We start from the raw sequence: 23,009 nt of genomic DNA on the forward strand, positions 1-23,009 counted from the left end.
CCCAGGTTATGACATTGTAGATACAGTGTAATGGATCAGATGCACTGAATAGTATTTCTTCCAACACTTTGAGGAGTTCCTGAGGCCATGTACCTGTAGACATTCATGTAGCCTCAGTCTTTCAGACCTTTACACATCTCATTGCTTCAAGCATGTGTACACCAAGTATACAAAACATTAAGGACACATTCCTAATATTGAGTTGCACCCGCCCTCCCTTTTGCCCTCAGAACAGCCTTAATTATTTGGGGCATGAACTGTACAAGGTATCAAAAGAGTTCCACAGGGATGCTGGCCCATGTTGACTTCAATGCTTCCCACAGTTGTGTCCTTTAGGCAGTGGACCATTCTTGATACACACGGGAAACTGCGGGGGGGGGGGACTCGGCAGCGTTGTAATTCTTGACAGAAACTGGTGTCCCTGGCACCTACTACCATTCCCCGTTCAAAGGAACTTAAATATTTAGTCTTACCCATTCACTCTCTGAATTTCACACATACACAATCCGTGTATCAATTGTCTCAAGGCTTAAAAATCCTTCTTTAACCTGTCTCCTCCCCTTCATCTCCACTGATTGAAGTGGATTTAACAAGGGACATCAATAAGGGATCATAACTTTCAACTGGTTAGTATATGTCATGGAAAGAGCAGGTGTTCTCAATGTTTTGAATACTCAGTGTATATGTATTTACACACACCAGACATGGGTTCAAAAACTATTTAGGGTATTTCAATTACTTTCAAAGACATTTTGAAGTAAGTATCTGGATATTTTTCAGTACTTAAATATTGGAATGAATTTGGAAATGCTCAAATATTAAAATACTGCATGCATTTGAACCCTGGTCTTGTTTGGTCCTAGAAATAATGTATTTGAAAATATTTTCTGCTATTTATAGGAAGCTATTTTTAAATACTTCTAAGTAAAAATAGCTGATTGGCCACATTATTTGAAAATACAAAAATACACAGAAAACAAGTATTTAAATAACAAATACTTAAATAGGCATGTATTTCAACCCAGGTCTGACACACTCACATACACACACCAGGTGTTTCATCTTCTGTCCCACTTTACCCTCGGTCTCAGATTTACCAGAGGAAACACTGAAAATGAGATATTTAGAGTATTTATTACACATGATACGAGATATCACTATTGTAATCTGCAGGTGCTTGACTAGTTCACAAAGGGAGCTAGTGCCACCATGATAAGTCTATAGAATACTAATCTAAATTTGACAATCTCTTTACTTTGTGGTCCCCCAGCTTTTGTGGTCCCCCAGCTGCTGTGCGTGTTGTTCCACTCTTATCACGTTCCATCTCACCTCTACACAGAGCTGTTGGAAGAGTCTAATAAGGCAGGGTTAGTATTCTCGATCAGGCCCCCTCTTCTGGTTGGTGGAGGAGCCCCTGCAACCAATCACATGTCAAGTGTTTCACATTTATTCATGGTGAAAAAACCCAGCATTTCTCTCAAAAATAATAAGAAAGTTGTCATAGTATCTTTTCTCACACGAGGTCAAATAAAATAAAATGTTATTTGTCACATGCTTCGAAAAAATAACAGGTGTAGACTAACAGTGAAATGCTTACTTACGGGCCCTTCCCAACAATGCATAGAGAAAGAAAATAGAGAAATAATAAAATTAGTAACGATGGCTTTATATAAGGGTAACCAGTACCAAGTCGATGTGCAGGGTTACGAGGTAATTAAGGTAACTATGTACATATAACTAGAAATAAAGTGACAGATAATCAACAGTAGCAGCAGGTATAGAATGTTCTCTGGGTATTTGTGAATATGGTGGTATAGCTCAGTATTTTGGTATTAGACTTTAGGAACTGTCCCGTGTGGTTACCTGTGTGAGAGTAGATGCACCATAGCGCCCCCATCAGGCTGATGCCCAGAAGGAAAGCAACAAACACAATCCCCAACACTGAGCCTGTGTCTACCCCAGAGCCTGGGTGACAAAACATGGGAGGGAAAAGTAGTAGAATCCCAGTTACTATCACTGTTGTGATAATACACACATGTAGGAACATCCGGGAGTTGATATTATGGTTAGGGTTGAACCGGGTGAGGACATGAAGCAAGGGTTAGGGTTGAGGTTAGGGTTGAATTGGGGTGTGGACATGAAGCAAGGGACAGGATTGAGGCTAGGGTTAGGTTTTAACCAGGGTGTGGACCTGAAGTTAGGGTTAGGGTTGAGGCTAGGGTTAAAGTTAAAGTTACAGTTACTCACTGCTGTGGGCTGGGATAGGCTTGGGCAGCTGAGACGCACTGGGCATTTGACCTCTCTGACCTAGAGAGAGAAATAGAGAGTTGGATAAGAAGAGAGAAACACCCTTTTACACAGAGTGAAAGTGAATTACTTCAGGTCCATGTAATGAGGAAGTGGACCACACCACCAATGACCATCTACTACTCACCAGCAGGTGGCGCCAGCTGTCTGGCCACACCAACGGGCTGATAGACCAGCATGGGTCTGGAGAGGTTTCTGTACTCACACTGACAGAGAGAAGAGAGAGGAAGATAAGCAGTGGCGGAATTAGGTATAGGCGACATTGGCATCGGCCCAGGGTGGCATCCTGCAGTTGGCAAAAAAAAAATTGGGAATGGTGACATTTGCACGATCGGTTTTCTATCACTCATTTGCACATCACGTCAATAATATCATGTCACTGTGTGGGACTGTGGGTCAATTAACCTTGTCGAAGTGGGCGCCCTGATTCTAGTTTGTGAGCTAGGGAAGGTCTCCCACTCAGAAATACGAGATGTGGAGGGGGGCGGGGTAGGTTACCCTCAGGTCTTCCAACTGGAAGCCCGAGGTAGTGGGAGCGGGGGAATTGATCAAATAGCGCACCTCTAACTATGTACAGTACTAACGCAATCATTAAAATCAGTCACACTACGAAATGCAACTAAATAAATCACAATTATTTCATAATACTGTGAATATATAGTTTCACAGACATTTTTCCAGGTTGTGCAAAATCATTAAGAATAATATAAAAGCAGTCTGCACACCACCAAGGTGAATTGGTTTAGTATTGACTCTTGGTTGACAGTGTTGGGGGATGGGTAATGTAGTGATGACTCTTGGTTGACAGTGTTGAGGGATGGGTAATGTAGTGATGACTCTTGGTTGACAGTGTTGGGGGATGGGTAATGTAGTATTGACTCTTGGTTGACAGTGTTGGGGGATGGGTAATGTAGTATTGACTCTTGGTTGACAGTTTTGGGGGATGGGTAATGTAGTGATGACTCTTGGTTGACAGTGTTGAGGGATGGGTAATGTAGTGATGACTCTTGGTTGACAGTGTTGGGGGATGGGTAATGTAGTATTGACTCTTGGTTGACAGTGTTGGGGGATTGGTAATGTAGTGATGACTCTTGGTTGACAGTGTTGAGGGATGGGTAATGTAGTATTGACTCTTGGTTGACAGTGTTGAGGGATGGGTAATGTAGTATTGACTCTTGGTTGACAGTGTTGAGGGATGGGTAATGTAGTATTGACTCTTGGTTGACAGTGTTGGGGGATGGGTAATGTAGTGATGACTCTTGGTTGACAGTGTTGAGGGATGGGTAATGTAGTATTGACTCTTGGTTGACAGTGTTGAGGGATGGGTAATGTAGTGATGACTCTTGGTTGACAGTGTTGAGGGATGGGTAATGTAGTGATGACTCTTGGTTGACAGTGTTGAGGGATGGGTAATGTAGTATTGACTCTTGGTTGACAGTGTTGAGGGATGGGTAATGTAGTGATGACTCTTGGTTGACAGTGTTGGGGGATGGGTAATGTAGTGATGCTCGGGTGCCAAATCAACACAAATTTGTTTCTACTTGTCTTTTTTACTTCTTTTTGATATTAGTCTTATGTTTGTATATATTTTTATATTTCTATAGTTTAAATGTTATGATTATTTATTTGTGATTTGTGTTATTCCAAATGTCTGAATAACAATGACAGTTAGCGCAGAATCGTGCTTTTTTTGTTGCTGGGGGTGGGGGGGGGGCGCTGAAGGGAGCCATACAAGCTAGAACCGCCACTGAGGGTAAGTCATTACTTTTAACATTAATAATACTAGCCATTATGAATATAGAACATGTACTGTACCTGTTGGTTGGGTAGTTTAGATACGAGGGCAGGGATACGGAGGCCCCAGGGATTTGGACAGCCGCTCTGTATTATGGCCGTTGGAGGCCCCTGGGTCACTGACTCAGGGCCACACAGACAGATGCAACAGTGCAGAAACTGGACAGAGTTGTTGTAGATGGGCCGAAGGACAAAACTGAACCTCAGTCTGTGTATCTGGTCCTCCTCTCCTCTCATTCCTCCATCGCTCTCCTTCCTTTTGGCTCGTCCTCCTCGTCCCCTCTTCCCAACGTGTTCTCTTTTTCTCAATCCTGTTTTGTTCCTCCAAGCCCTTCCTGGATGCCTGAATGATAGGACTCCAGGTACCTCCTCTTCTTCTTCATAATATTCCTCCTCTTCCTCCTCGTCCTCTTGGCCATGTGCCATGTTGCTGAGTGTCAGTGAGGAGTCAGCGGAGCAGCCGTCTCTAATGACTGACCAGCCAGGGGACACACGGGGGTCTGATAGGGGAGACACCATGCAGGACCGCACCTCCACACCCCCACCGAGGGCCCCCTTGGCAGAAAGCTTGGCAAAAACAGTCAGAGAAAATATGGGTAAAACATTACTTTACCATGGTCTTATTACTGAGTTGATATTTTGTAAGTAGAGTGTAATAAGTATTGTAATTACACTAGTACTGTAATTTGTAGTACTCTGTTACAACCTGCTGTGCTCTAGTGCTGTAATAGCAGGGCTACAGAGTTCTTATAGAAATGACTTATTGTGACATATCTAGATGTGATTATAATAGCCTTCTGGTAGACGTCTTCTCTGAGCTTGAGGCAGCTGATACTGTAGAAGACGAGCAGAGGGAGAAACACAAGTAGCACTTGCAGCAGGAGCTACATCAGCAGATAGACAGGCAGACAGACACACAATTAAACACACACACATAGCTTGGCAAACTGACCTCCACATAGACACGGTTGTCAGCAGTGATGGTACAAGGACCGGTCTGCCTCTGCTCATAGCCCTCTGTAACAAACAGCTGCAGTGAGACCAGTGGGCCGGCCCTGGCCCTTGGGAGAGGCCCTGGCCCCTGCAGAGTGGGCTGCTCCACAGGAAGGCTTGGGACACTGGGGACTGCAGCAAAACAGCTGAACTAAGAGGACAATGGAAAAGAGGGATATGTATGGAATGATAAGGACAAGCATAGATATACATGTCTCTGTCTCATACACAAACACACACTAATATGTGGTGAAAATGGACCACACATACACAAACACACAACCTGTATCATCTCACATGTATGACCAGTGGAGTCCACTCTGTGGACTCCTCGTCTGTCTCATTGCCCACGGCAACCAGAGGCTTATTTCTCCATAGCAACACCTGAGAGGATGGATAGACACAAAACATGGCAAGTCATGTATTGTAAGAGTTGAAACACTAGAGCAGATAGGTCAGTGAGAGGTCAGTAGATATATAGTATTAGTAGATAGTCGTTCATTCACATGCTACATGTCTGTCTCACTGCCTCCCTCCTCTCCTGCTCCCTTTCCTCCACCACTCCCACTACCCTCTCTCCCTCCCTCCAGCCTCCTGCTCCCACACTCCCATCCCCAGGCCTAGCTACACTCAGGTTGATCAGCAGTGTTCCGGACACTCTAACCTAGGTCACCCATGTGGCGCCTGGTGGAGGTAAGACAGACTACTTACACAACCTCAGGAGCCCTTCAGATCACACTAACCAACAACAACACAATCACATCCCTGCTCTTCTACTCTCTTCTCTCGTCCTCTGCCTTTCTACTGTGCATCTCTCTCAATCTCACACATAGATACACAGACAGACACACAGTGAGGGGCTCCATAGTGACCTACATGTCCCTCTCCCCCTCCCCACCTAAGTAAAGCCCATCCCTGCTCTATCTCCCCATCAGATCTGCCTCTCAGATGAGGCTGCCGGACATCCCTATTACACAGCTCTTTCTCTTTCTGCTGACTGTGTTTAACACAGAATCACTTGTAAACGGTTGCATGCATGGTTCAATTACCATTTTGGTGAGACAAGAACATTGCAAAACATGGTGAGACACAAAAATGTCACAAAACATGTTAAAATGTTCTCTGCAGATATTTTACCCCTTAAAACCACCTCTCTGTCTTACCGCATTTTTGTACTGTACCCCTCTGGGCTCTCCCTGCAGTACCCCTTCAGTCCCACAGGAAATGACCGGGAATGCCAACAAGAAATGGCTGCTGTTGGACTGGGCCAGGCACTGAGGATCCCGCAGTGTCACCTCCGACACCGGGAGAGACAGGGTCTGTGTGAAAGAGAGCATCACAAAAGCTACACTAAGTACCATCATAAGAACCTACAATACACTGTAGGTCTACATGCAGTATATTGGTATTTGTATGCCATAACCTCGCTAACACGCTAAACTACCAGTACAACCATAACCTCACTAACACGCTAAACTACCAGTACAACCATAACCTCGCTAACACGCTAAACTACCAGTACAACCATAACCTCACTAACACGCTAAACTACCAGTACAACCATAACCTCACTAACACTCTAAACTACCAGTACAACCATAACCCCGCTAAACACGCTAAACTACCAGTACAACCATAACCTCGCTAACACGCTAAACTACCAGTACAACCATAACCTCGCTAAACACGCTAAACTACCAGTACAACCATAACCTCGCTAACATGCTAAACTACCAGTACAACCATAACCTCGCTAACACGCTAAACTACCAGTACAACCATAACCTCACTAACACGCTAAACTACCAGTACAACCATAACCTTGCTAACACGCTAAACTACCAGTACAACCATAACCTCGCTAACACGTTAAACTACCAGTACAACCATAACTCTTTCGATTTTTCTTTCTCTCTCTTGGAGTACCTGAGCCCTCCAATTTGCTTACCGCTCAAATAGGTCCACAGACGATGCAATCTCAACCACACTGCACCCTGCCCTAACCCATCTGGACAAGAGGAATACCTATGTGAGAATGCTGTTCATCGACTACAGCTCGGCATTCAACACCATAGTACCCTCCAAGCTCGTCATCAAGCTCGAGACCCTGGGTCTCGACCCCGCCCTGTGCAACTGGGTACTGGACTTCCTGACGGGCCGCCCCCAGGTGGTGAGGGTAGGTAACAACATCTCCTCCCCGCTGATCCTCAACACTGGGGCCCCACAAGGGTGCGTTCTGAGCCCTCTCCTGTACTCCCTGTTCTCCCACGACTGCGTGGCCACGCACGCCTCCAACTCAATCATCAAGTTTGCGGACGACACAACAGTGGTAGGCTTGATTACCAACAACGACGAGACGGCCTACAGGGAGGAGGTGAGGGCCCTCGGAGTGTGGTGTCAGGAAAATAACCTCACACTCAACATCAACAAAACTAAGGAGATGATTGTGGACTTCAGGAAACAGCAGAGGGAACACCCCCTATCCACATCGATGGAACAGTAGTGGAGAGAGTAGCAAGTTTTAAGTTCCTCGGCATACACATCACAGACAAACTGAATTGGTCCACTCACACAGACAGCATCGTGAAGAAGGCGCAGCAGCGCCTCTTCAACCTCAGGAGGCTGAAGAAATTCGGCTTGTCACCAAAAGCACTCACAAACTTCTACAGAGGCACAATCGAGAGCATCCTGGCGGGCTGTATCACCGCCTGGTACGGCAACTGCTCCGCCCTCAACCGTAAGGCTCTCCAGAGGGTAGTGAGGTCTGCACAACGCATCATCGGGGGCAAACTACCTGCCCTCCAGGACACCTACACCACCCGATGTTACAGGAAGGCCATAAAGATCATCAAGGACATCTACCACCCGAGCCACTGCCTGTTCACCCCGCTATCATCCAGAAGGCGAGGTCAGTACAGGTGCATCAAAGCTGGGACCGAGAGACTGAAAAACAGCTTCTATCTCAAGGCCATCAGACTGTTAAACAGCCACCACTAACATTGAGTGGCTGCTGCCTACACACTGACACTGACTCAACTCCAGCCACTTTAATAATGGGAATTGACGGGAAATGTTGTAAATATATCACTAGCCACTTTAAACAATGCTACCTTATATAATGTTACTTACCCTACATTATTCATCTCATATGCATACCTATATACTGTACTCTATATCATCGACTGCATCCTTATGTAATACATGTATCACTAGCCACTTTAACTATGCCACTTTGTTTACATACTCATCTCACATGTATATACTGTACTCGATACCATCTACTGTATCTTGCCTATGCTGCTCTGTACCATCCCTCACTCATATATCCTTATGTACATATTCTTTATCCCCTTACACTGTGTATAAGACAGTAGATTAGGAATTGTTAGTTAGATTACTTGCTGGTTATTACTGCATTGTCGGAACTAGAAGCACAAGCATTTCGCTACACTCGCATTAACATCTGCTAACCATGTGTATGTGACAAATAAAATTTGATTTGATGATTCCTTGCTGTCACTAGTCCACCTGGCCGTGCTGCTGCTCCAGTTTCAACTGTTCTGCCTGCGGCTATGGAATCCTGACCTGTTCACCGGACGTGTTACCTGTCCCAGACCTATTATTTGACCATGCTGGTCATTTATGAACATTTGAACATCTTGGCCATGTTCCTTTATAATCTCCACCCGGCACAGCCAGAAGAGGACTGGCCACCCCTCATAGCCTGGTCCCTCTCAAGGTTTCTTCCTAGGTTTTGGACTTTCTAGGGAGTTTTTCCTAGCCAACGTGCTTCAACACCTGCATTGCTTGCTGTTTGGGGTTTTAGGCTGGGTTTCTGTACAGCACTTTGAGATATCAGCTGATGTACGAAGGTCTATATAAATACATTTGATAACCTCGCTAACACGCTAAACTACCAGTACAACCATAACCCCGCTAAACTACCAGTACAACCATAACCTCGCTAAACTACCAGTACAACCATAACCCCGCTAAACTACCAGTACAACCATAACCTCGCTAAACTACCAGTATAACCATAACCCCGCAAAACTACCAGTACAAACATAACCTCGCTAAACTACCAGTACAACCATAACCTCGCTAAACTACCAGTACAACCATAACCCCGCTAAACTACCAGTACAACCATAATCTCGCTAAACACGCTAAACTACCAGTACAACCATAACCTCGCTAAACTACCAGTACAACCATAACCTCGCTAAACTACCAGTACAACCATAACCCCGCTAAACACGCTAAACAACCAGTACAACCATAACCCCGCTAAACACGCTAAACAACCAGTACAACCATAACCCCGCTAAACACGCTAAACTAACAGTACAACCATAACCTCGCTAAACTACCAGTATAACCATAACCCCGCTAAACACGCTAAACTACCAGTACAACCATAACCCCGCTAAACACGCTAAACTACCAGTACAACCATAACCCCGCTAAACACGCTAAACTACCAGTATAACCATAACCCCGCTAAACACGCTAAACTACCAGTATAACCATAACCCCGCTAAACACGCTAAACAACCAGTACAACCATAACCCCGCTAAACACGCTAAACTACCAGTATAACCATAACCCCGCTAAACTACCAGTACAACCATAACCTCACTAACACGCTAAACACGCTAAACAACCAGTACAACCATAACCTCGCTAAACTACCAGTATAACCATAACCCCGCTAAACACGCTAAACAACCAGTACAACCATATCCCCGCTAAACAACCAGTATAACCATAACCCCGCTAAACACGCTAAACTACCAGTACAACCATAACCCCGTTAAACACGCTAAACTACCAGTACAACCATAACCTCGTTAAACTACCAGTATAACCATAACCCCGCTAAACACGCTAAACTACCAGTATAACCATAACCCCGCTAAACACGCTAAACTACCAGTACAACCATAACCCCGCTAAACACACTAAACTACCAGTATAACCATAACCCCGCTAAACACGCTAAACTACCAGTATAACCATAACCCCGCTAAACACGCTAAACAACCAGTACAATCATAACCTCACTAACACGCTAAACACGCTAAACAACCAGTACAACCATAACCCCGCTAAACACGCTAAACTACCAGTATAACCATAACCCCGCTTAAACTACCAGTACAACCATAACCTCACTAACACGCTAAACACGCTAAACAACCAGTACAACCATAACCCCGCTAAACACGCTAAACTACCAGTATAACCATAACCCCGCTAAACACGCTAAACAACCAGTACAACCATAACCCCGCTAAACACGCTAAACTACCAGTATAACCATAACCCCGCTAAACACGCTAAACTACCAGTACAACCATAACCCCGCTAAACACGCTAAACTACCAGTACAACCATAACCCCGCTAAACACGCTAAACTACCAGTATAACCATAACCCCGCTAAACACGCTAAACTACCAGTATAACCATAACCCCGCTAAACTACCAGTATAACCATAACCTCACTAACACGCTAAACACGCTAAACAACCAGTACAACCATAACCTCGCTAAACTACCAGTATAACCATAACCCCGCTAAACACGCTAAACAACCAGTACAACCATATCCCCGCTAAACAACCAGTATAACCATAACCCCGCTAAACACGCTAAACTACCAGTACAACCATAACCCCGTTAAACACGCTAAACTACCAGTACAACCATAACCTCGCTAAACACGCTAAACTACCAGTATAACCATAACCCCGCTAAACACGCTAAACTACCAGTACAACCACATAGTGAAAGTGACCTGCAGAATGTGTCTGTCCACTGCCACATTGAGTCGTCCATCCTGACACTGCACACTGACGGCCTCCCAGCCCCCACTGGTCCTTCCACCTCCCTCACTCAGCCACTGTCTCAGCCTGCGCTCCTGGACCCAAGGGGGCCTGCCATCCAGCATACGCACAGGGGGGTCACCTTCTGTGGGAAGGGAGAGAAAGAGAGAGGGGTGTGCTAACACACAGAACAGCACTTTTTAGGGATAACATGACCTTCAATATTGGGAGACAATATAATTAATCAGGAGAAACACCAACACAAACGCACTGTTAGGAAACACAAAATAAACCATCCAGTACACTCACACAATGAGGGACACAAGAGACACACACAGGTCCTGACCTGTCCCTCCCCCAGCCAGTCTGATCACAAAGTGATTGGCCAGGTCAGCCTCTGTGTATGAGGCCACATTGGGAAAGCCACTCTGATTGGCCCAGCTCAAAAGGTCATAGGTGGTAGAGAGGTCAGAGGTGAGCATGCTAGTCAGTGTCAGGTCAGGCTCCGGAGGGTAGAGTGGGGACACGCTGTTGGAGGACTGAGAGGAAAGAACAAGGGAGAAAAAAATGGTCGAAGAAATGCATAAATGTGATGTTTGTGTTACAAGATAACCTGGCAAGCCCTGCCAAAGCCAAATTGAATGTGTTTATTTATCAACAAGATAACCTGAGAGATATTTCTATTGATACTTGGAACTCACTTTGAGGTTTGAAATCACGTTTAGTTTGGCCTTCACTCAATGACTGTTTTGCTCCTTTAATTTATTTAGCTATTTTGTCCATTTCATCATTTTTTAAAAACTTATAACCATTTTATGACTTTTATACCAAACTCCAGAACAGGTGAAGGACCCATTCTAGCCCACATGATAGGAGAAATACCATAATGTGTCAAGTTTTACTGGATAGGATCCTCACATAGACAGAGATGTGTCCCCGGAGCCCTGGCACTGTGAGAGCCCAGTTGACTGGAACGGCACTACTGAGGATCAGCACCAATTTGTGCCACCCAGAATTGGCCACTGGGGGCACCAGAGAAATAGTCACCTCCACCTGCAGAGAGCTGGGATAGAGGGAGAGACCGGTCACTGAAAGGCATAGAGAAGGAGAAAATGCTTTGAAAATGATTAAGGGATAACTCAATAGCTCAACATTGTATTACTTGAACAGCTACAGAGATTAATATTCTCCACATGATTTTCTTCACATGCTGGAGACGTTCTAAACTTACCCACAAAGCCCTGACCCTGCTGAAAGGAGCTTGATGACATGCACTTCTGGGTCGCCTCTGCCAACTGGAGCACAGCCCTGTACTTCCTGTGGCTGCAGGTCAGAGGTCAGGTAGTTGTGTGACAGGAACAGAGACTGCAGCTGGCACACGCTGGGCATGGTGATATCTGGAGGTCAGAGGGGAGACTTGGTTGGAGAGGGAGAGAGGTCAGAAAGACCAGGGTCGTGTATTAGTTGTATGTGTGTGGGACGGGCTCACCCTCGCCCACACGGACGTAGACGCGGTTGGCACTGGCTGTGTGTGTGAGGGAGGACAGGGAGCCATGGCGATGCATTGCCCATCGCAGCAAAGCCCGCGGACGGAAAGGCAGAGAGGGTACAGGCTGCACCTGCACTGCCAGACTGTAGGGCTGCACTGTAGAGTTAGGAGAGACCTGGGGAAAAGGGGGGACACTGTGGTTACATAGAGAGACATGATAACACATAGTAATAGAAACATTCATTTGTGGGGGCATGTGTTTCTAAAACAACTTGCACAGACATACACACAAACACACTGGAAAAGTCAGCACTTTTATCAGTTCCTCATGGGAGGAAGTAAATACTCTCATCAAAACTGTTTTTTTGGGGGGGGGTGAATGATTAATGACTAAAAGAGGTACACACACACACCACACGAGCACACACACAGACTGACCTGCACCAGCACAGGCAGATCCAGGGGTAGTCTCTCAGCCTCCAGCCACCAGCATACTGGTTGCTTGGAGCTCAGTACCAGGATGAGGGTTTGACGGGGGGGGTGAGACAGAGACAGGGGTCTCAGGAGCACAGTCACCTGGAAGGGAAGAGATGGGGTCAGGGCAGGGAGGCACAACGTATTGGGAGTGATGTGGATATGTCCTACTGTGAGAAACAGAGAGGGAGCACCTGTTTGTCAGGGCTGCGTGTCCCTCTCCCCACAGCGATCACATGGGTCTCTTTCTCCCCGCTCTCTCTGGCTGCACAGCCCGGGCCGGCCTCAAATCGCTCCAACAGCCCCTGCACAGGGTGATGCTCCCCCGCTGGAGACAGAGAGCACTGCTGTTCCCCACAGTCAACTGCACAGTTGCAAAGACAACCAGAGGTCACTCAAATGGAGCTACGGCTGTATACTCTGTTTCCGAAGAACATTGACGACAAACTAATATAGATTGGGTCTCTTGTGGAAGAGATACAATGAAAAATAAAACACTTGATGTCCATGAAAAAGACAACACAGAGAGACCATGTGAACTTGGTGTGAGGTTTGGTAATAGGCAGGATGGACGGGGTCAGCAGCTGACTCTGCTCTAACTGACAAACAGGAGAAACAAGTCTCTGTCAATCCGCCACATAAACACACTCGTGCTCCACTCGACTGCTCTGGTCTCAGACAAGCCCTCTCACTCAGCCTCTCTGTCTACGTCTCAGTCGGTCTCTGGTTCTTGCTCTCTTCTTCCAGTCAGTGGCTGTTGGCCCACTATGACTAAAAGACAGCTTGTTGTTCTCGGACTGAACAGAGCTAACTGGGGAGTGCCCCCTGACTGAACTTTCTATTTTTTTTCTCTGAATATTCCACTTTCACTTTGCTAAACCCAAATCTGACTATTGACACATAGCTCTTTGAAAGCAGAGTCACTCTGGGAGGTACTTTTGAGAGAAAGTATTAAAGTTGTACTATTCAGTATGAAAACATCCCGTAGAATTAACAGTACCTCTATAACTGTCTCCTACCTCTTCAAAGAATATCTTAAAGAATCCCACAGAACCTTACCCCATTTAAAAAAATAAAAAATACAAATGGCTTTTCATGAACTCACACTTGAATGTGTCAGTAAACTAGCACTGACTTTGCTGACAGCTACTTTATTGAGGAAAATGTACTTATTATGACTGCGATATGTGGTTGTCCGACCTCGCTATCTTAAAATGAATGTACTAATTGGAAGTCAATCTGGATAAGAGCGTCTGCTAAATGACTAAAATGTCCATGTAAATGTCTTGTTACCCTCACGTCCTGTTCTCTCCCCCAGTAGAACGAGGCAGAAGAGAATCCACCCGGTCCCTGACACCATCATGACTATTCTCCAGGAGTGAATTCAATGAGAGAGTCCCTCTTGCAACATCCTGAGGGGGAAAGAGAGTGATTAATACAGTGGTCTAGACGGAGTCTTTAACAAGAGACCAAGTTCTCCGAGTGCATAATGTTATATTGGACAGGCTGAGAGAACAGATGGATAATATGTATCCAAATAGAGGAGGAACAAACACTAGAGCAAGGACAGAGTTTACCCAGGGAACAAACAACATAACAGAGTCATCTCTCCCACTGGGTTCTCATTATCAGAACTTCCTCATGCTTCTCCCATTCTGGACAGTATCACACTCTTGGTGGATTTTTTCTTCTCTGTGTTCTGCCAATTGCAACTCTAAAAACAAAATCTGCGATTTCAAAACGCCTGACTGATAAGATAAGTTACAGGGGTGCAGAAAGTAAGTACTCTAAACTTGATAGAAGCTTTGGACACCATGCAATCAGGTCTGACATTCAGTGAGATTGACATGATAGTATTAAACATATTTTGACTCGGTTGTTTGTTTATATAGAATACAAATAGGTCTGTACATCTTTCCTTAGCCTTGTTGAGTATATAATGCAATATGATCAAAGGTCATATACCCACTTATCTCATAATTGTCATGTGCCTATCTTTATTCTGTGTCTGATAGTGACACACAGCATATAATGCTGTGAGACAGAATTGGGGGTCGTTGTTCGGGACCGGTTGACCAGTTTATTGTCCTTGAGTGGGCTCCCGAGTGGCGCAGCAGTCTAAGGCACTGCATCTCATTGCTAGAGGTGTCACTACTGACCCTGGTTCAATTGCAGGCTGTATCACAACTGGCTGAGATTGGGAGTCCCATAGGGTGGTGCACAATTGGCCCAGCGTCCTCTGGGTTAGGGTTTGGCCAGGGTAGGCCGTCATTGTAAATAATAATTTGTTCTTAACTGACTTGCCTAGTTAAATAAATACAAAAAATAAGGATCAGAGGACGTCCAGACAACACACATCGACCCATTGAGATAATGACATGTCATTAACTGGCGCGCAAAACGCAAATCTCTTCCACTCAAACTTGCCCAGAAAGAACTCACCACGAACTGCAAAATAACGGCTAATGGGGACAGAAACAAAAATTGAACAATTGATTGGTCTTGATGGGTACTATGAGAATGCAGAGGAATAAACTATATATACTTTCTCTAACAGTGTCATTCAAAACAGTTGTTATATTATTTGTCTCATGTTGCTGAATCCCTTAGCTAATTCATGACAAATATTTAGAACTTCACTCGAAGAAAAAATGCATTAGCCCAGTCAGAATTCACTAGAAATAAAAAATAAAAAAGTCAATAAACCTAAAATGATTCAATTTAAACGGACCACAACTCACAGCACTTCGAAGATCTCTCCTGACTTCTGAATACAGGCTATAATAAAAGTCGTAACTCACCTGTGACAGCTCCCCGTGGAGCTGGACGTTGAAAGCAGACTGTCGATCAACTATTGATTCTCAGGTTAAGACCATTCAATCATTGGTTAAGACCAGTGACCACAGGACTGTATTGGCGTATATCACAGCGGGCTACACACCCTCTGTACCCCCTTTCAATACTAGAGAAAATAACAGAAAATTGCCTTTACCAAATCTATGTGCTGCTGCTTCAGGCGTCCAGAGACGCACTGGGTGGCATTTCAGATGGGGTATTGCATTGACATCATCATTTTCGATAAGCCAAAGAAATCAAAAGTTAAGACAGCTTAATATTTTTAGAGGTGAGATACGGAATTTAAAGAGATTCCCTCGAAATAGTATAAAAGCCAGGGGAGGGTCAAAGAATGGGGCGATAGACGGGAGAGAGAAAATAGATTAGGGTCTAAAAACGCACAGAAACGTAGAAGGCAACAGGAAGAAGAGAATGAGAGAGGACGAAGCGTAAAGGGGAAGAGGAGGGATGGTGGGAGGGTAAATAAATAGGAGCAGAAGGCTGGACTTGAGAAGTTGGAGAGGCAGGGGTAAAGTGAGAGGAATGCAGAGGAGGGAAAGGAAAGAGAGATAAATGAGAAATGGAGAAAAATAATTAGACCATGAAGTAGACTGTAATTATTTTTATTCAGCTGCAACAGGATGGCGAGTTTGCTCAACAAAATTGCATTCCAGTTAATTCAACATACAATTGTTTGCATATTTCCCAGTGTAAAATTAAACGCTTTATGACAATACATTACATATATCATAAGGCTTTTCTTTGGGGGCCTAGTTACACCCTAACACAGTGGTCTGAAACCCCTAGTTTATAGGCTGTATTAAGCTTGCAAGTCACATTCTGGCGTGCAAAATGTTGTTTAATCCCTTTTAGAATCCAGCCAGAGTGAGGATATCCAACAATTGGAACATTTATTTACCCGCAAACTGCATTGAGAGTGATGGCCAGGGTAGCCGTATGGAATATGAATTATTAAGACTACTAACAGCTTGGATAAGTTTAGAAACATGTATGTTATTTATGTTTGTGTAGCATAAGATTATAAGATTAATCAACCAATCAATGCAAAAACACAGGTATTGAAACAAAGAATTCTGAAAATCAACCTGCGATAGAGCATGCTGGGGAAATGGTTTTGAGTAGTATTGAACAAACATACATTTGTAATTTTACTCAACAAGCTTGTTCAAATTCAGCTTACTCTGAGCAGAGTTTGTTGATTCACCATACAGCTGTAAGGCTGCAATAGCATTGTGTGTTTTCTCAACATTTGGGCATATAGCTGAACCAACATACAGTGTTGCCATCCAAGGGCACACATGAATTAATAATTCGACTCGAGTTTTTATACATTCATATCACTGTGAGCAGATTGTTGATGTTCACACATTAGCTCAATTTCCTGTCCTTCTGGCTTTTAAATAGCTTTTTTTACTGTGTCGGCTAACATATATTTTCTCTGAAGTGTGGGTGAAATTACACAGATTTCTATCCAAATTGAGAAAGTTCAGAAAGAATTCAGAAAGTACTCAAGATGCATAATGTAAGGATTGTGTTTAATATGCATTTTTAGGTCCTCTTTGCTCAATTCTGTTTCACAGGGAAACTCTTATTTCCTGTTGTTGGATATGTTATGACTGATATGTTTTCTGGTTGATTTATGTCCCAGATATATTTTTAAATCTGAAATAAATAACAATGTTTCCAGGCTGTCCAGTACAGTATTTCATATTCAATCTAAATTTAAATGTATCATGGGTAAATTAGTATGTTTGTTCTGTGGACAACAATTTCTAATGTTCTTTCTTTTGGTCAAGTTGCACTCCACTCTCTCCAGATCGGTCTGAGAAGCTACCAGCTGGGGCCATTTTGTAAGGAACCCCGTCCTCATTTTCTGAGGAGGAGAAGCAAGAAGGATAGGAGGACCAAAACGCAGCATAGTAAGTGTCCATAATTTAATGAAGCAAAATGAACACTGAACAAAAACAATAAGCAACAAACGAACAGTCCTGTAAGGTGAATGACAAACACTAAACAGGAAATAAACACCCACGAAACCCAGGTGGAAAAAGGCTACCTAAGTATGATACTCAATCAGAGACAACTAACGACACCTGCCTCTGATTGAGAACCATACTAGGCCAAACACAAAAACCAACATAGAAAAACAAACATAGACTGCCCCCCCCCACCCAACTCACGCCCTGACCATACTAAAACAAAGACAAATCAAAGGAACTAAGACCTGAACCTATAGGGGAGGGTCTGGGTGGGCGTCTGTCCGCAGACAGACTGGCGGCTCTGACAGCTCAGGACAGACTGGTGGCTCTGGCGCGGGACGTGGACCCCACTTCACCATAGTTTTTGTCCGCTTCCTCAACCCGCCCTTGGCCTCTTATGAGCGGCGACCCTCGTCGCTGACCTCGGACTGGGGACCCTCGCCATGGGTCCCGAACGGACAGGAGACTCCGGCAGCGCCGGACAGGCGGGAGACTCCGGCAGCGCCGGGCAGGTGAGAGACTCCGGCAGCGCTGGAGTGAAGGGCGGCTCTGGCAGCTTCTGGCTGACTGACGGCTCTGGCAGCTCCTGGCTGACTGACGGCTCTGGCAGCTCCTGGCTGACTGACGGCTCTGGCAGCTCCTGGCTGACTGGCGGCTCTGGCAGCTCCTGGCTGACTGGCGGCTCTGGCAGCTCCTGGCTGACAGGCGGCTCAGGACAGACTGGTGGCTCTGGCGGCTCAGGACAGACTGGTGGCTCTGGCGGCTCAGGACAGACTGGCGGCTCTGTTGGCTCAGGACAGACGGGAGACTCTGGCGGCTCAGAACAGACGAGAGGCTCTGGCGGCTCAGAACAGACGAGAGACTCTGGCGGCTCAGGACAGACAGGAGACTCTGGCGGCTCAGGACAGACGGGAGACTCTGGCGGCTCAAGACAGACGGGAGACTCTGGCGGCTCAGGACAGACAGGAGACTCTGGCGGCTCAGGACAGACGGGAGACTCTGGCAGCTCAGGACAGACGGGAGACTCTGGCAGCTCAGGACAGACGGGAGACTCTGGCAGCTCAGGACAGACGGGAGACTCTGGCAGCTCAGGACAGACGGGAGACTCTGGCAGCTCAGGACAGACGGGAGACTCTGGCAGCTCAGGACAGACGGGAGACTCTGGCAGCGCAGGACAGACGGGAGACTCTGGCAGCTCAGGACAGACGGGAGACTCTGGCAGCTCAGGACAGACGGGAGACTCTGGCAGCGCTGGAGCAGAGGAAGGCTCTGGCAGCGCTGGACAGGCGGGAGCACCTGTAGGGAGAAGACAGAGAGACAGCCTGGTGCGGGGGGCTGCCACCGGAGGGCTGGTACGTGGAGGTGGCACCGGACAGACCGGACCGTGAAGGCGCACTGGAGCACTTGAGCACCGAGCCTGCCCAACCTTACCTGGTTGAATGCTCCCCGTAGCCAGGCCAGTGCGGCGGGATGAAATAGCCCGTACTGGGCTGTGCTGGCGAACCGGGGACACCATGCGTAAGGCTGGTGCCATGTACACCTGCCCGAGGAGATGCACTGGAGACCAGATGCGCTGAGCCGGCTTCACGGCTCGATGCCCACTCTAGCCCGGCCGATACAAGGCGCTGGGATGTACCGGCACCGGGCTATGCACATGCACCGGGGGCACTGTGCGCCTCACGGCATAACACGGTGCCTGCCCGGTCCCTCTCTCTCTCCGGTAAGCATGGGAAGTTGGCTCAGGTCTCCTACCTGCCTTCGCCACACTCCCCGTGTGCTTCCCCCCAAAGAAATGTTTGGGGCTGCCTCTCGGGCTTCCAGCCGCGCCGCCGTGCTGCCTCCTCATACCACCGCCTCTCGGCTTTCACTGCCTCCAGCTCAACCTTGGGGCGGCGATATTCTCCAGCTTGTGCCCATGGTCCCTTGCCGTCCAGAATCTCCTCCCAAGTCCAGGAGTCCTGCGATCGCTGCTGCTGCCCGTTACCACGCTGCTTGGTCCTTTTGTGTTGGGTGTTTCTGTAATGTTCGTTGTCTTCCTCTGATGAGGAGGAAGATAGATCAGACCAATTTGAAGGGTGGTAAGTGTCCATAATTTAATAAGAAAACTGAACACTACAAAATACAAAACAAACAACGTGAAACAAACGAACCAGTCCCGTGTGGCACAAACACGGAAAATAAACACCCACAACTCAAAAGTGAAACCCAGGCTACCTAAGTATGATTCTCAATCAGAGACAACGATTGACAGCTGCCTCTGATTGAGAACCATACTAGGCCGAACACAGAAATCCCAAATTATAGAAAAACGAACATAGACAAGCCACCCAACTCACGCCCTGACCATACAAATATATAATAACAGAACTAAGGTCAGAACGTGACACATTTTGACCCCAGGGGTATATTTTTGTTATTACAGCCCAAAGTTTGTTTATTACATTTTTAAAATGTTTTATGACTTTGTCAATCAACTTGTTCTTAACAAATCTAAATAATTGTTTAGTGTTTCTCTATGAATATGGACTATTTAAAAATGTAAGTAGTTTGGGATAATTTTTACCTTAGCCAAAAACATATACTTCTGCCTATATTAATTGGATAAATAGGACCTTTAATCAAATCCAGGATTCTCTGGAGACATAACAAGTTACCCACCAGAGGGTGGAGGGGGACCTGTTAACCACACCACCAGAGGGTGGAGGGGGACCTGGTAACCACACCACCAGAGGGTGGAGGGGGACCTGTTAACCACACCAGAGGGTGGAGGGGGACCTGTTAACCACACCACCAGAGGGTGGAGGGGGACCTGTTAACCACACCACCAGAGGGTGGAGGGGGACCTGTTAACCACACCACCAGAGGGTGGAGGGGGACCTGTTAACCACACCACCAGAGGGTGGTGGGGGACCTGTTAACCACACCACCAGAGGGTGGAGGGGGACCTGTTAACCACACCACCAGAGGGTGGAGGGGGACCTGTTAACCACACCACCAGAGGGTGGTGGGGGACCTGTTAACCACACCACCAGAGGGTGGAGGGGGACCTGGTAACCACACCACCAGAGGGTGGAGGGGGACCTGTTAACCACACCACCAGAGGGTGGAGGGGGACCTGTTAACCACACCACCAGAGGGTGAAGGGGGACCTGTTAACCACACCACCAGAGGGTGAAGGGGAACCTGGTAACCACACCACCAGAGGGTGGAGGGGGACCTGTTAACCACACCACCAGAGGTTGAAGGGGGACCTGTTAACCACACCACCAGAGGTTGGAGGGGGACCTGTTAACCACACCACCAGAGGGTGGAGGGGGACCTGTTAACCACACCACCAGAGGGTGGAGGGGGACCTGTTAACCACACCACCAGAGGGTGGAGGGGGACCTGTTAACCACACCACCAGAGGGTGGAGGGGGACCTGTTAACCACACCACCAGAGGGTGGAGGGGGACCTGGTACCCACACCACCAGAGGGTGGAGGGGGCCCTGGTAACCACACCACCAGAGGGTGGAGGGGGCCTTGGTAACCACACCACCAGAGGGTGGAGGGGGACCTGGTAACCACACCACCAGAGGGTGGAGGGGGACCTGTATCAGTGATTTCGACCAGATAGACAGATCATCTGCAGAGCTCCCCATGTACTCTACGATGTAACTTTTCTATACCACGCATCATATGACTGTATACAAAACCAAAATAACCTTATTTTTTATATATAAAATTTGCCAAAGGTATACAAGGTCTGGTAAGGGTATCAATACTTGATAGAACTGAAATACAGAACTCAGATAGGCTCTGAATATACATAGAGAGCTGTATTGGTGTGTATTCTCCGAAATGTAGTTATTTTAGGGCCTATGGTTATAAATGGTTATAACTAGGTAAGACCACATACATGCTTAGTAGTTGTCAAAACAGCTGATAAAAGTATGTCAGTGCTATGAATACTTGATAAAATAATAATACAAAAACCAGCTACACCTCTAAATGTACACATAGTGTTGTATTGGTGTGTATTCTCCAAAAAAATAATTATTCTACTGAAAATATGACATTAATACCAGAATTCCTATAATATCCTCCAATATTCTATATGTGCAACTTGGACGTATATGTTTGGTGCTATATACTTTGGTTTGTAGTAACTTAGATGTGGGCATTATTTTTGCAATAGTTTGGTCATTGTTACTCAGAATCACTTTTGAAATGAATTGAATACTTTTTGTCAATAAAATGTTTTTAAAATGTTGCTGTACTGCCCCTCGAAAATATGATAATTTTGTCCACATGAATATGACACAATTGATATTTACTTAAAAATTCTGAAAACTAAATGTAACTATAATTCAATTACGTTAAATTAGCTTTTTTAGTGCTAATGTGGATTGTACTTTGGAAAAAGCTGCAAATTTTATAAAGGAAAAATGCATATATATGTTTGACAGAATATGCTGATTAACAGTAATTTTGCTAAAATAACAGTCTATTCTGGTCATCTTTTACTTCAGATAACATGTATCAAATGTTTTATGATGTTTTGATAAAACATAAGTTGATATTTTGCTGTGATTGATGCTTTTTCCAATAGTTTCTTCTTGGGGTCAAAATGACCCCAGTTGGTAAACGATGTCTATGAAATATTATGTTGGTGGCTTGAGAATTAAATGAGCAGACATGCAATCTATCTATGAAAAGAAGTATGGCCCCGGAAATTAAATGAAAATTCCAGTCTTGGCTGCAATTTATGTGAACATACACTATGTACTGTAGAACCTAAAAAGGTTCTTCGGCTGTCCAGATAGGAGAACGCTTTGAAGAACCCTTTTTGGTTCCAGGTAGAACCCTTTTCACAGAGGGAGAACATCACCCTTGCTGACTTGTTTTCGTCCTAACCAACTCACTTTTCAGTCTCAGTCAGGCCTTCTTTAATTTCCACCTTTCTATGAATGTATTTTTCCTTCCATAGCCGTCCTTTTCTTGTCGGCTAGGTTCTCTGTTCAGTTGGAGCTCTCAGTACATCCTCAATCTCCTTTACACAGCTAGAGCCAAACCATCCCTGTCTAGCTTGATCACAACACTGTCCAGCTCATTCCCACCTACCTACAGCTCAGGAGCAGTAAACCCCTTGTGAAATCTGTGAATGTCTGGAAGCAGGACAGTATAGAATCACTTAAGGGATGTTCTGTGTCCAGATTGGGACATTTTTCATGCGTTAGACATGCACAAGTCAGCACAGGTTGTCACAGACTACATACATTTCTGTGTTGACTCTGATATGCCAG

The 23,009-nt window shown here is 45.7% G+C and overlaps 1 protein-coding gene across 8 annotated transcripts; it reads right to left on the minus strand.

Annotated features, from left to right (window-relative positions):
• Nucleotides 1–862: 862 nt before the first annotated feature.
• On the minus strand, nucleotides 863–16,184 carry LOC135555474 (transforming growth factor beta receptor type 3-like). 8 transcript variants are annotated; one of them, XR_010457874.1, is made up of 18 exons: nucleotides 15,690–16,184; nucleotides 14,188–14,300; nucleotides 13,083–13,252; nucleotides 12,853–12,990; nucleotides 12,415–12,589; nucleotides 12,157–12,322; nucleotides 11,844–11,988; nucleotides 11,272–11,464; nucleotides 10,898–11,070; nucleotides 6,258–6,413; nucleotides 5,392–5,478; nucleotides 5,054–5,245; nucleotides 4,123–4,668; nucleotides 2,435–2,513; nucleotides 2,248–2,307; nucleotides 1,864–1,965; nucleotides 1,256–1,414; nucleotides 863–1,108 (listed from the first exon to the last, which is right to left on the minus strand). XR_010457874.1 is itself a non-coding variant. In XM_064987935.1 (18 exons), the coding sequence occupies exons 2-17, from the start codon at nucleotides 14,249–14,251 to the stop codon at nucleotides 1,332–1,334; spliced, it is 2,535 nt and encodes an 844-aa protein (XP_064844007.1). In that variant the 5' UTR covers nucleotides 14,252–14,300; nucleotides 15,690–16,184; the 3' UTR covers nucleotides 863–1,108; nucleotides 1,330–1,331. The 8 variants fall into 8 exon arrangements, 6 of the variants coding, with proteins under 6 accessions (XP_064844007.1, XP_064844004.1, XP_064844008.1 ...); XR_010457873.1 differs by having other exon boundaries at nucleotides 14,182–14,300; XM_064987935.1 differs by having other exon boundaries at nucleotides 1,330–1,414; nucleotides 14,182–14,300.
• Between the last annotated feature and the right edge of the window lie 6,825 nt (nucleotides 16,185–23,009).

The sequence above is a fragment of the Oncorhynchus masou genome, chromosome 15, assembly GCF_036934945.1.
Source record: "Oncorhynchus masou masou isolate Uvic2021 chromosome 15, UVic_Omas_1.1, whole genome shotgun sequence".
Taxonomy (NCBI): Eukaryota; Metazoa; Chordata; class Actinopteri; order Salmoniformes; family Salmonidae; genus Oncorhynchus; species Oncorhynchus masou.